Source organism: Pipra filicauda, unplaced genomic scaffold (assembly GCF_003945595.2).
Source record: "Pipra filicauda isolate LSUMZ 115617 unplaced genomic scaffold, ASM394559v2 scaffold687_size377397_pilon, whole genome shotgun sequence".
NCBI classification, from domain to species: domain Eukaryota; kingdom Metazoa; phylum Chordata; class Aves; order Passeriformes; family Pipridae; genus Pipra; species Pipra filicauda.
Window position 1 is genome coordinate 250,786 of NW_024104850.1, and position 12,882 is coordinate 263,667.

At 53.0% G+C, this 12,882-nt stretch overlaps 1 protein-coding gene across 1 annotated transcript; it reads right to left on the bottom strand.

Annotated features, from left to right (window-relative positions):
- Positions 1-1,476: 1,476 nt before the first annotated feature.
- On the bottom strand, positions 1,477-2,385 carry LOC120324744 (olfactory receptor 14J1-like; the record flags this gene model as incomplete). Its single annotated transcript, XM_039388781.1, has 1 exon — positions 1,477-2,385. A coding segment is annotated over exon 1 (909 nt), but the record flags the coding sequence as incomplete, so codon positions are not given.
- Between the last annotated feature and the right edge of the window lie 10,497 nt (positions 2,386-12,882).

Below are 12,882 nucleotides of genomic sequence, written 5' to 3' on the forward strand. Positions count from 1 at the left end.
TCTTCAGTCCAGCTCTCACCAGTCTGGCCATAAGGAGACCACAGGAGACCATGTCAAGGGCACAAAACATCCCCTTTTCCCTCCCACAGGGGTTCTGCAATCCCTGACTTGTCCTTCCCATACCTGGCAATGGCTGCAGGAGGACTTGCCATATCCCCTTCCCTGCTGAGCCTGAGCAGTCTGGAACTCTCCCAACCCTCTTTCCTGCCCTGTTTGCAGACTGGTTCCATGTCTGCCTTTGCCAAGGCCCCAGGAAGCTCTGGGCTGGCTCTGGCCTTTCCAAGGGTTTGGGAGAGGTCTCCCAGTGACACTGCCCAGTCTTCTCAATATCCCTGACACCAAAACCTTTTCCATAGCCCACACTTCCAGAGGAATGCCCAGGACACAACACAGGTTGTCCTGGTGGTTCTGGAGAACGAGAAGGGATTTCTTCTTTGAGGCCAACACCTCCAATTGGATTTGAGCGCAGCTGAAAGGTTTCCTCAGCATTTTGCCTGGTGCCTCCCTGCCCTGAAGGTTTCTGACCCTCAGGCTGGAGCTGAGGGGGTTGGGCAGGTGCCTGAGGAGGGGGTAGAACAAGGGCTGTGTCCAACTGTGCCAGGAGGGCTGTGCTGGGCAAGGATGAGGAGGCTGCAGAAAACAGTGGCACAGGGGAGGTGAGAGGAGCAGGTGGAGAGACCTTGTGCCTGCCCACGCTGGGCAGGAGCTGCCCCAGGATGGCAGCTCTGAAGCACTCCCAGGACGTCCCTGGGAACAGGAGGGGAAGACTGGATCTGAAAATGAAACCTGGAAAGCAGAGAGCAGGAGTGTCATGGTGACACTGCAGGAGAGTTCCAGCCCTGGAGCAAGGACACAGAAGAAGTGACCCAGTCCATACAGTGGCCTCAGAAGATCCCACAGCATCCTGGAGATGCAGGAAGGGAGCCCAGCTCTGTTTCACAAGTTCCCAGGGCCTGTCCCTGCCTGTGCTCCAAGGGCTTCCAGCCCCCAGGACTGTGCTCAGAGAGCACTCAGGCCTTACAGCGAGAAAGGGGCTCAGGAGGACAGTGTGGAAGTGGCAAGAGAGCAGCTCTGCAAAGACCAAGCCCTGCTGCTCCCTGGCAGTGCTGCTGGGCTGGGATTATTGTCCCCTTCCTGTTTGCAAATACACCCTGTCCTGCAGTGTGCTGTCCTTTAGGAACATCTGAGAAGAAGGGTCTTGGACAAAGAAGGCACTGCAGAGTCCTTTATTTTGTTTAAATACTCAGAGAGTACAATTCATCAGTTATACATCTCTGGGTCAAATTCAATGAGTAGACACTAAATTAGAAGGCAGATGCATAACAATATTTAATTGCACAGAAAATTATTGCAAGAACAACCTGATGACCTCCACGACAAACCTGAGCAGGAAGGTTGGGCCATTAAGGAGTCCCATTCTGAATGCTACACACCAGAAAACTGGTGCTTTATTGCTCCTGAAAAGCATCCAGCCATCATTTTTCTCAGGGCATCCTTGAGCTCCTGGTTCCTCAGGCTGTAGATGAGGGGGTTCAGTGCTGGAGGCACCACTGAGTACAGAACTGAGAGGGCCAGATCCAGGGATGGGGAGGAGTTGGAGGGGGGCTTCAGGTCAGCAAATATGGCAGTGCTGAGGAACAGGGAGACCACAGCCAGGTGAGGGAGGCACGTGGAAAAGGCTTTGTGCCGTCCCTGCTGAGAGGGGATCCTCAGCACAGCCCTGAAGATCTGCACATAGGAGAAAACAATGAAAATGAAACAACCAAGTCCTAAAGAGACAGTAAACAAGAGAAGCCCAATTTCCCTGAGGTAGCCTGAGTGTGAGCAGGAGAGCTTGAGGATGTGTGGGATTTCACAGAAGAACTGGCCCAGGGCATTGCCCTGGCACAGGGGCAGGGAAAATGTATTGGCTGTGTGCAGCAGAGCATTGAGAAAGCCAGTGGCCCAGGCAGCTGCTGCCATGTGGGCACAAGCTCTGCTGCCCAGGAGGGTCCCGTAGTGCAGGGGTTTGCAGATGGCAACGTAGCGGTCGTAGCACATGATGGTGAGGAGGAAATACTCTGCTGACATGAAGAAGGCAAAGAAAAAGAGCTGTGCAGCACATCCCATGTAGGAGATGGTTGTGGTGTCCCAGAGGGAATTGTGCATGGCTTTGGGGACAGTGGTGCAGATGCAGCCCAGGTCTGTGAGGGAGAGGTTGAGCAGGAAGAAGCCCATGGGGGTGTGCAGGTGGTGGTCACAGGCTACGGCGCTGAGGATGAGGCCGTTGGCCAGGAGGGCAGCCAGGGAGATGGCCAGGAAGAGCCAGAAGTGCAGGAGCTGCAGCTCCCTCCTGTCTGCAAATGCCAGGAGGAGGAACTGGGTGAGGGAGCTGCTGTTGGACATTTGCTGCTCCTTAGGACAGGGTCTGTTCAGAAAAGGAAAGCACAGGGAACAATTAAGACAGCCCCCTCTCAGCAAAGCTGGTGCAGTTTTCAGGGAAATCCCCTCCAAGTGAAAGGTATTTCTTTTATCTGGTTTGTGTTTTCTGAGGGTGCTGTGAGGAGCAGCAGCTCTGGTCATGTACCGCCAAGGACTCAGTTTATAGTGCCCACCCCCAAGGGAAGGCTCAGCACTGCCCAGGATCCTGTGTTCATTTCTGAGACTGCCTGAAATATTCATCTCTGAGAGTAAAAGAGTTGGAATTTCAGTGCAGCCTCCTGAACTGAGAGAACAATGTCTATGCTACAATGCCTAAGCAGGAAACACACCTCAGGACTAATTCCTTTCCTGTAGCCCCGTCTTTTCTGAGCTTTGCAAAAAATTCTCCATTCAGTATCATGTAGTGGTCTGTGAACAGGTCTGACCCTGCAACAGTGAGACACCGAAAAGATCCTCCCTCCCCTGCCAGGTTTGCTCCTTGCCCACAGCCCTTCTGCCCCAGCCCTGGCAGCAGCTCCCCGGGCCGGCTGAGAGCTGCCCCTGGCAGGCAGCAGAGTCCCTGCCCAGCACAGCACCCTGGGCTGCAGGACCCTGCTCTGCCCCACAGCCCTGGGCACCCCCGGCTGCACCTCCAGCTTCACAGCTCTTCCAAAGTGCCCCAAAACAGCCCCTGCTCACCCATCCCATCAGATGGGGCTAGGACAGCTTTAGGAGATGCCTCGAGGAGCTGCCCCTGCACTACCCTGCAGCCACAGACTCACCATGTGCAGCCCTGCCAAGATTCCTCCTGCAGGGAGCTCTCAGCCCTCCTGCCAGTGCTGAGCCCCTTGAAGCTCTGTCTGTGCCCTGCTGGTGTCCCTGAGCTGCCCTGGCAGTGCCCTCAGCCCTGCTGGGCTGTGCAGAGGAGCTGCTCACCAGCAGAGCTGGCTCTTTGAAGCTCTTCTTGCTTGCCAGGAGCTCCCTGTGTGCCAGGAGCCCAGCCCAGCTCAGCAGCACAGCAACAGCCCTAGGTATTTCATGACCCTCAGGGGGGTTTGTTGTTGTTTACATGAGACTCAGTCCCTGAGAGGAAGTTCAAACAACTTTTCAAGAAGTCAAAGTGAGATTGAAACACTGAAGTTTCTTGCAGTGCTAATGAGTCTCACTGAGGGACACAACTGAGAACGTGTCCCCAGGTTCCAGTTAGAGCAGAAAACTGAAGACAGTGATGACAAGGATGGACAAGCAAGGCAAAGGTGGCTCTGATGCTGAACAAACCTTGACTTGTTTCCTTAATCTAACAGGCCAAGCCCTGACCCTCAGCCCCTGGGAAGGCAGATCCTGTCCCTGCCTCATTCCTCAGGGCTCTTCCTGGGGCACTGGGATGTGGGATGTGCAATGCCAAGGGCAGGACCATGGGGTGGCACCTGCCAGGCTGCTGAGCAGGGACAAGGAGGCCATGAGGCCCCAGGGCTGCAAGGGGCACTCCCCTCCTCCTGGCATCAGGGGCACAGACAGCAGCCATGGCCAAAGGCCTGCAGAAGGTGGCTCTGTCAGGGCCTTTCAGCTTCTCCCCCTCCCTGTCTCCTCTCCAGCCCAGGCTGTCCTACGGTGTCCATGCCCTGCCCCTTTCCCTGCAGGCTGTCGTCATCCCCCCGGCTGCCCCACCTGGCTGGCACCTTCCTGCACTGACATCTCTGCGTCCTCCCTGGCTCTTCCTGCACACACAAAGCCTTGGGCTCATCCAGACTCCTCCTGGGTGACGTGTTCCAGCACAGCATTTTCCATGGAGAGAAATTCCTTTTTCCTCATGTGTACCAGGGGGAATTTATGCTGATACTTTTGGTCTGTGTTTGGCCCTGCCACCTGTGAAAGCTTTGCTCTTTCCCTGCCAAGTTATGGGAAAACAAGCACTGATAAATGGGAAAGTTGTCCTTGAGAGCTTTTTGTATAAACTGTTTTAATTGGTGTTCTGTGATTGGTTACTTTTCCGTCAAGGGCATTTGGAGGAGAAAGTGATGATGAAGTGAGGAAGGCTTGACCCCAGACTCAATTAAGGTAGACCCCCAAAACACTCTGCGCATGCGTGTGTGGATTTCCAACATTCTCACGTGTGCACAGAAGAGATGCACTGACATAACCGGGGGTGGGACTGAGGGCCTCGGGCTGGGCAGTGCTGGCCACACCTGGGGAGGTTGTGGTCTCTCAATTAATTGTTTAAAAAGCAGATAGTGCTTCCTTGGCGAGAGCTAGTTTACTTCAAGGACAACGTTGCCTTTTGGCGCTTACCAGCTTGTTAACTTACTGACTCTCCGAGGATGCTGCTCCTGCTATGGGTAATTATAGGTATGTTAGGTTGGTAAGATAACTTTATGGGCAACAGCTGAGTAACTGGGGAGATCCTGCTGGGGGCTTATTCCTCTCCTCGTTCCTCCCTTTTGGGTTTGTTCATTTTCTTGGCCACCTTTTTGTAATAAATATTGGTTTTTTCTGTTGAACTAGCAACGGTGTCCGTTTTTCGTGTCTGTATATCTCGGACCTTTTCCCTGATAAAGTAACCCCTCCCCGATACACTCATGTCTACTTGGGACCTCCCCAGCTGCACTTGGCATTAATTCTTTCTTTCTCATGCTCTTTTCTGCTCTGACAAAAGGATCCACCATCTCTAAATCCACCCTTCAAGCCCTCTGAGGGCTGTCTTGTGCTGTCCTCAGTCTCCACACCACTGAGACCACAGCTCCTTAGCCCCTCTCTAGTGCTCCTGTGCTTGAGACCTTTCAAGCCCATCTTGAGAGATCTCTGGACACTCACTAATGTTTTTGCAGATGAAAATATCATGCTCATAGTCTAAGTAAATCACAGTTGCCATGAAAACCAGCATGCATTCTCATTGCTATGGTTAGTTACCATGGCAAATAGAATACATTCTCATTGCCACAGTCAGTTACCATGGCAACCATAATACATTGTCATTGCTATGGTTGGTTACCATGCCAACCATAATACATTCCCATTGCTACAGTCAATTACTGTGGCAAACAGCATACTTCCCAATGGTACAGTCAGTTACCATGGTAACCATAATACTTCCCACTGGTACAGTCAGTTACCATGGCAACCATCATACATTCCTGTCAGTACAGTTGGTGACCATGGCAACCATCACACATTCCCATTGCTACAGTTGGTTGCCATGGCAACCATCACACATTCCTGTCACTACAGTCGGTGACCATGGCAACCATCACACATTCCCATTGCTACGGTGAGTTACCATGGCAACCATCATACAGTCGCATTGATCCGGTCAGTTACCATGGCAACCACCATATATTCCCACTGCTGTGGTCAGTTACCATGGCAAACAGCATATATTCTCATTTCCATGGTCAGTTACCACAGCAACTACCATACATTCCCATTGCTAAGGGCAGTTACCATGACAACCATCACACATTCCCATTCCTACAGTCAGTTACCGTGGCAACGATCATACATTCCCACTGGTATGGTTGGTTACCATGGGAACCAGCATACAGTCCCATTGCCATGGTCAGTTACCACGGCAACCATCATACATTGCCATTGGTACAGTCAGTTACCTTGGCAACTATCATACATTCCCACTGCTATGCTTGGTTACCATGGCAACCAGCATACATTCTCATTGCCAAGGTCAGTTACCTTGGCAACCATCATACATTGCCATTGGTACAGTCAGTTACCATGGCAACCATCATACATTCCCGTTTCTACGGTCAGTTACCATGACAAACATCATACATTCCCATTGCTACGATCAGTTACCATGGCAACCATCATACATTACAATTGCCATGGTTGTTACCCTGGCAACCATCATACATTCCCGTCATTGCGGTCGGTTACCATGGCAAACATCAGACATTTCCATTGTTATGGGCAGTTACCATGGCAACCAGCATACATTCCCATTGCTACAGTCAGTTACCATGGTAACCATCATACTTCCCACAGGTATAGTCAGTTACCAATGGCAAACAGCATATATTCCCGTTGCTACAGTTAGTTACCATGGCAACCATCATACATTGTCATTTCTACAGTCAATTACCCTGGCAACCATCATACAGTCCCATTGCTACTATCAGTTACCATGGCAACTATCATACAGTTGTGTTGCTATGGTCGGTCACTATGGTAACCAACATACAATACACTTGCTACAGTCAGTTACTATGGAAACCACCATACATTCCCATTCCTACAGTCGGTTACCATGGCAATCATCATAAAACCCCATTGCTATGGTCAGTTACCAAGGCAATCATCATACATTCCTGTTACCATGGCAACCACCATACATTCCCACTGTTACAGTCGGTTACCATAGCAATCATCACACATCCCCATTGATCTGGTCGGTTACCATGACAACCATCATACATTCCCATTGCTATGGTTGGTTACCATGGCAACCATAACACATCCCCATTGCTGTGGTCGGTTACCATGGCAACCATTATACGGTCCACTGCTACAATCAGTTACCATGGCAACCATCATTTAGCCACGTTGCTATGATCAGTTACCACAGAAACCATCTGAATTCCAGTTTCTATGGTCAGCTACCATGGCAACCATCATACAGTCGTGTTGCTACAGTCAGCTACCATGGCAACCATCACACATTCCTCTTCCTACTGTCAGTTACTATGGCAAGATCATACATTCCCATTGATACAGTCAGTTACCATGACAACCAGCATACATTCCCACTGTTACGGTCAGTTACCATGACAACCAGCATACATTCCCATTGCTACACTCAGTTACCATGGCAATCATCATACTTCCCATTGTTGCAGTCAGTTACTATGGCAACCAGCATACATTCTTTATGCCATGGTTGGTTACCATGGCAACTATCATACATTTCCCATTGCGTTAGTCAGTTACCATGGCAACCATCACACAGTTCCATTGCTTTCACCTGTTACCATGGCAACCATCATACATTCTTATTGCTATGGTTGGTTACCATGGCAACCAGCATACATGTCCATTCCTATGGTCAGTTACCACAGGAACCATAATACTTCCCACTGGTACAGTCGGTTCCATGGCAACCATCATACATTCCTGTTGCTATGGTCAGTTACCCTGGCAATCAGCATACATTGCCATTGCTACAGTCAGTTACCATAACAACCATCATACAGTCTCGTTGCTATGGTCAGTTACCATGGCAACCATCATACACTCCCGTTGCTATGGTCGGTTACCATGGCAACGAGCATACAGTTTTCTCTGCAGTCAGTTACCATGGCAACCATCACACATTTCAGTTGCTACAGTCAGTTACCATGGCAACCATCATACATTCTTACTACTATGGTCGGTTGCCATGGCAACCAGCATAAATTCCCATTGTTACAGTCGGTGACCATGGCAACCAGCATACGTTCCCATTTCTACAGTCAGTTACCATGGTAACCATCATACTTCCCACTGCTACGGTCATTTACCATTGTAACCATCATACATTCCCGCTTCTGTGGTCAGTTACTATGACTACCATCATACATTCAAATTGCTATGGTCAGTTACCATGACAACCATCATATTTCCCTTTGGTACAGTCAGTTACCATGGCAACCATCATACATTCCAATTGCTACGGTCGTTTACCACAGCAAGCATCAATCATTCCTGTTGCTACAGTCACCATGGCAAACATCACATATTTCCATTGTAACGGTTTGTTACCATGGCACCATCACAGATTCACATTGCTATGCTCAGTTACCATGGCAACCATCATAAAGTCACATTCCTATGGTCGGTTACCATGGTAACCGGAATACATGCCTGTTGTTACAGTCAGTTACCATGGCAAACATCATACATTCCCAGTGCTATGGTCGGTTACCATGGCAACCATCATAAAATCACATTCCTATGGTCAGTTACCACGGCAACCAGAATACATGCCTGTTGTTACAGTCAGTTACCATGGCAACTGGAATACATTCCCAGTGCTATGGTCGGTTACCATGGCAACCAGCATACATTTCTGTTGTTACAGTCAGTTACCATGGCAACCATCAGACATTTCCATTGCTACGGGCAGTTACCATGGCAACCAGCATACATTCCCATAGCTACAGTCAGTTTCTATGGGAACCTCTTGGTTCCTCTTGGACAGAAGCAGATGCAGATGAGCCTCCCTGTTGTCCACCAACCTTTAGAGCAGCTGTGCTCTAAAGGCCTGTGTCCCAAGGAGAGTCTTGACCAAGACCCTGCACAAACCTCTGGGACTCTTTGCATCCTGTCGTGGTGCCTTTCCAGTGAATTCCAGGGTTATCAAAGACAACTTGAATGGGCTCTTTGTCTCACTTCACAAGGTCAACCAAACCAGTCTCTCCTCTGACCCTCACCCACAAAAGTTCACCCAAGTTGTTCATCCCCTAGAGCAGCTCCACAGGTCCCAGAAGCTCCTTCCTGCTGAGGACACCTCTCCCCTGCTCTTTCTCTCCTGTGTCTTCTTGGCCTTCTCTCCCAACCCACCACAGCCCTGCAACCTGGGAACTGTCTCAGCAGGCCTGGGCTGTTATTGCCTGCAAGTGGAATGCAGAGAGACTTGGGGCTGCAGCTCCTCCTGCCTGTGCCCCACACGCAGGGCATTGGGGCCTGTCTGGCTGCAGCCCCTCAGTGGGGCACCGGGGTAAGAACAGACTTGCAGTGGGGAAAGCTGCTCTGAAAGCCCCGAGAGCTGGGCTGTGCAGAGGCTTTGCTGACAATGGCCCTGGGGGTGGACGTGCTGGGACTCAGGCCCAGGGGGAAAATCCCAGGCCTGATCCCTGAGGAGATCAGCACATGCTGCTGAAATGCTGGGGGAGAGAAGAGCCAGCAGAGGGAGGAAACAAGTGTGGACAGCCTGGGCTGATGTGCTTTGGACTCGTGCCTGGCCCGGCCTTGGCTGGGCAGAGAAGGGACAGCCTTTGTGTCCCTGCAGGGCTGGGATTCACTCCCTGCCCCAAAGGCCCCCAATGTGTCTGAGAAGCCCTGGGTGGTGCCTGTCCCACAACTACTGGGAATGGGGACGGGGTCCCTGCACAGGCCCTGTGCTGTCCATGGCAGCTGCTGCACTTGTGCTGCAGAGCCCTGGCACCTCCCCTGGCACTACAGGCCCCTCTTTGGCTGTTCAATCCAGGCTCTGCTGCCCTCAATTAGGTTCAGCAGTGAAGGGATGTCCAGGAGACAACTGCCATTGTACTCTGAGGACATGTAGAAAATACCCTGATAAAGAACAGGAGAGAGACCTCTCTCCCTGTGCCACCTGACTCCATTTGGTCACCTGAGCACCTCCATGGGCTGCCCTGGACAGAAGGAACAGTGACAGGTTCCCCTGTCCTACATTTGGGCCCCTTCTGCCACTGAAGTTGGCCAAAGCAATGTCCCAGCAGCCTCCAAGAAGATCCCACGGCTGCTGCCCTGTCCCTAGGAACTGCTGCATTGGAGCCTGCAGTTCCCAGCAGGAATCTCGGTCACCTCTGGCCCCTCAGAAGGAACCAGGGCTTTGTGTCCCAGCAGGTCACTCCTGGCTTTGGTCTTCCTTCATTGCCATGGGAGCTGGGACAAGGAGTCACCTGCAGGGGCCTGTTTTGGGCCCACTGAATTGGGGCAGGAGGAATCCCAGCCCATGGGGGTTGTGGAGGGAGCTGAGTGTCCTTCTGGCCCCAGGTCTGCAGAGCCACAAGGAGACACCTCTGTTGACTCAGCTGAGTCCCTTCCCTCAGTGCAGGTGAAGGAGATCCCTCCTGGGCACTGTCTGGGTTTCCTGCCTAATGATGGGACAGGAAAAGGGGACTCTTGAACTCTGTGTGTGTTTGGAGAAATGACAGTGCTGAAAGAAGTGTCTGTGCCCAGGTGAGAGAAGGAACATCATTATTTCCTTCAGCTGTGTGCCAGCAGGTTCCCCTGGAGCCCCAGGGACAGCTGGAGGGAGCCCAGAGGGGCAGAGCAAGGGCTGCCTGGGGCTGTTGCTGTGCTGCTGAGCTGGGCTGGGCTCCTGGCACACAGGAAGCTCCTGGCAAGCAAGAAGAGCTTCAAAGAGACAGCTCTGCTGGTGAGCAGCTCCTCTGCACAGCCCAGCTGGGCTGAGGGCACTGCCTGCAGCACCCAGGGCACAGGAGAGAAGGCAGAGAGATGAGAGGCAGCCTGGGCTGGGAGGTGACTGAGCTCTCACTATGGGAGAAACCTTCCCAGGATTTGAATGAAGAATTCTCTGGCTGTAGGAAAGTTCAGCTTGCCTTCCTGGAGGCATCTCCTAAAGCTGGCACATCCCACAGCTTCCAGGATCTTTCAGCAGGACTCTCCCAGTTGCTGCAGTGCAGGGGAAGTGGCCATATGGCAGAGCAGGGCAGGAGCTGCAGGCAGCAAGGGCAGAGAGGAGAAGGGAGCAGGAGGTTCAAGGGATCCTGGGCTGGGAGGACAGGGCAGAGCTGCTCAGGGGAGGAACCTTGCCAGCCCTTTGCCACGGTCAGGCTGTGGCTGCAGAGCAGTGCAGGGGAGTTCCTGCAAGTGCCTGTGCCAGCTGCCAAATGGCAGCAGTGGCAGGAGCTGTCAGGATGGCTCTGCTGGATTTGCTGGGGTGCAGCAGGAGAAGCTGCTGCAGAGCAGGACTTGCTGCTGCCCCCTCAGAGGCCCAGGGCCAGAAGGTTCCCTGTGCCAGGGCTGGCTGTGGGGGGGGAAGGTGGGGGTGCAGCCAGGGGTGCCCAGGGCTGTGGGGCAGAGCAGGGTCCTGCCCCCAGGGCTCTGTGTGCTGGGGCAGGGACTCTGCTGCCTGCCAGGGTCAGCTCTCAGCCCGGCCAAGGAGCTGCCACGGCCCTGCAGGGAGAAGGGGGGGGTGGAAGGAGTGACCCCTCAGGGCAGGGCAGGGCAGGGCAGGGCAGGGCAGGGCCCTTCAGCTGCAGGCTCAGGGCTCCTCACAGCTTCAGCTCCACCTCCTCCATTTCCAGGGGCCCTTCTCAGGAAGCACATCCCCCCAGAACACCTCCCCCTTCCCAGCCACCGCAGGCTGTCTGGGATCTGCTCTGCAGCCCCTGCCCAGGCAGAGCTGCCCCTGGGCACTGGGCTGGGGATGGCTCTGGCAGCACTGGCAGGGAGCTGAGCTGGGCACAGGCAGGGGCTGCTGGCAGGAACAGCTCCTCACCCAGAGACAGGCAGGCAGGGAGAGGCAGCTGCTGCCACAAGGGCTGGGCAGGGGGATGTGGGCCCCTCCCTGTTGTCCCTGTGGCACAGACCCCTTCCCTGAGCAGCTCCTGCCTGGGCTCCTTTCCCAGCCTAAGCAGAGCCTGTGCCCTCAGGCCCACGGGGGCTGGGCTGTGCATTGCCCTGCAGCAGCCAGAGCCCAGGCAAGGACAAGGCCCTGATTTCCAGCTGTCTCTCTGTGTCCCTCCTCCCTTGGCAGCAGCACTGTGGCATTTCCCTGCCATCCCCTGCTGCCTGGGCTCTCCTTGTTCTCACCAGTGGCTTTTCTGAGCCAGTGTGGGGTTTGGGGGGGCAGATTCCTGTCCAGACACAAACCCTTTGGGTGCTGCTGTGGGGATGTGTCTGGGGGAGCCCTCCAGGCACCTTCAGGGTCTTCAGCTGTTTGCCTGGGTGTCCTGCAGGGCTGCAGGTGCCCTCCAGAAGGGCACAGCTCTGCCATAGGATCTCTGTGCTGCACAGGATCCCCATGGAGAAAACTTCTCAGTGCTAAATCCATGGAAATGCTCTGGGCAGCTGTACTTGGGAGCTGCAATGGTCCCTCTGTGAGGCAGTCTGGAAGGAGTAAGATGAGATCCTAATCAGGCATCCTGAGGAAAGGCAAGGATTCTGTCAATGTGCTCTTTGAACCAGGATTCCTCTGCTCCCAGAAGTGCCTTGTTTCTTTTTTAAGGGAATTCCTAAGGGCCATCCCTCTTCAGCTCCAAGCTGCCAGCCAGGGGCAGCTGTGAACAGCAAAGATGGCCAGCTCTTGTCTCTGCACCAAGAGACCATCCCTTTGCCTCTCAGGACTCACAAGATTTCCCTTGGAGCACATCAGAAATGTCAGAGATTTCAACCATCCAAACTCACTTCTGGCAAGAGGAACTGGAACAAAATCAAGTCCCCCAAATCCCCTCCCTCTGTTCTGCCCTTGGGCAAACTGTGACCAGCAGTTCTGGAAACACTTTGATGCATCACAAGTGCATTTAATTGGAGGTCACCCTGTGCTCCAAGTTGCCTCTCACTGCACAGCAAGAAGGATTCCTTGGAAGCCCATTCCAGGGTCCCTGCTCTCAGTGCCCCCTTCAGCCAGCAAAACCCAGAGCTCAGGGAGAGGGATGCAGAGAGATCTTCCTGAAAAGAGGCCCTGAATGTTGAATTGCTATGAGACATGCAAGATGTTTTACTGATTGAGTCTGGCCTAATTCAGTTCTGTCTTTATTCTCCTCAACAGAAAACAATAACCAG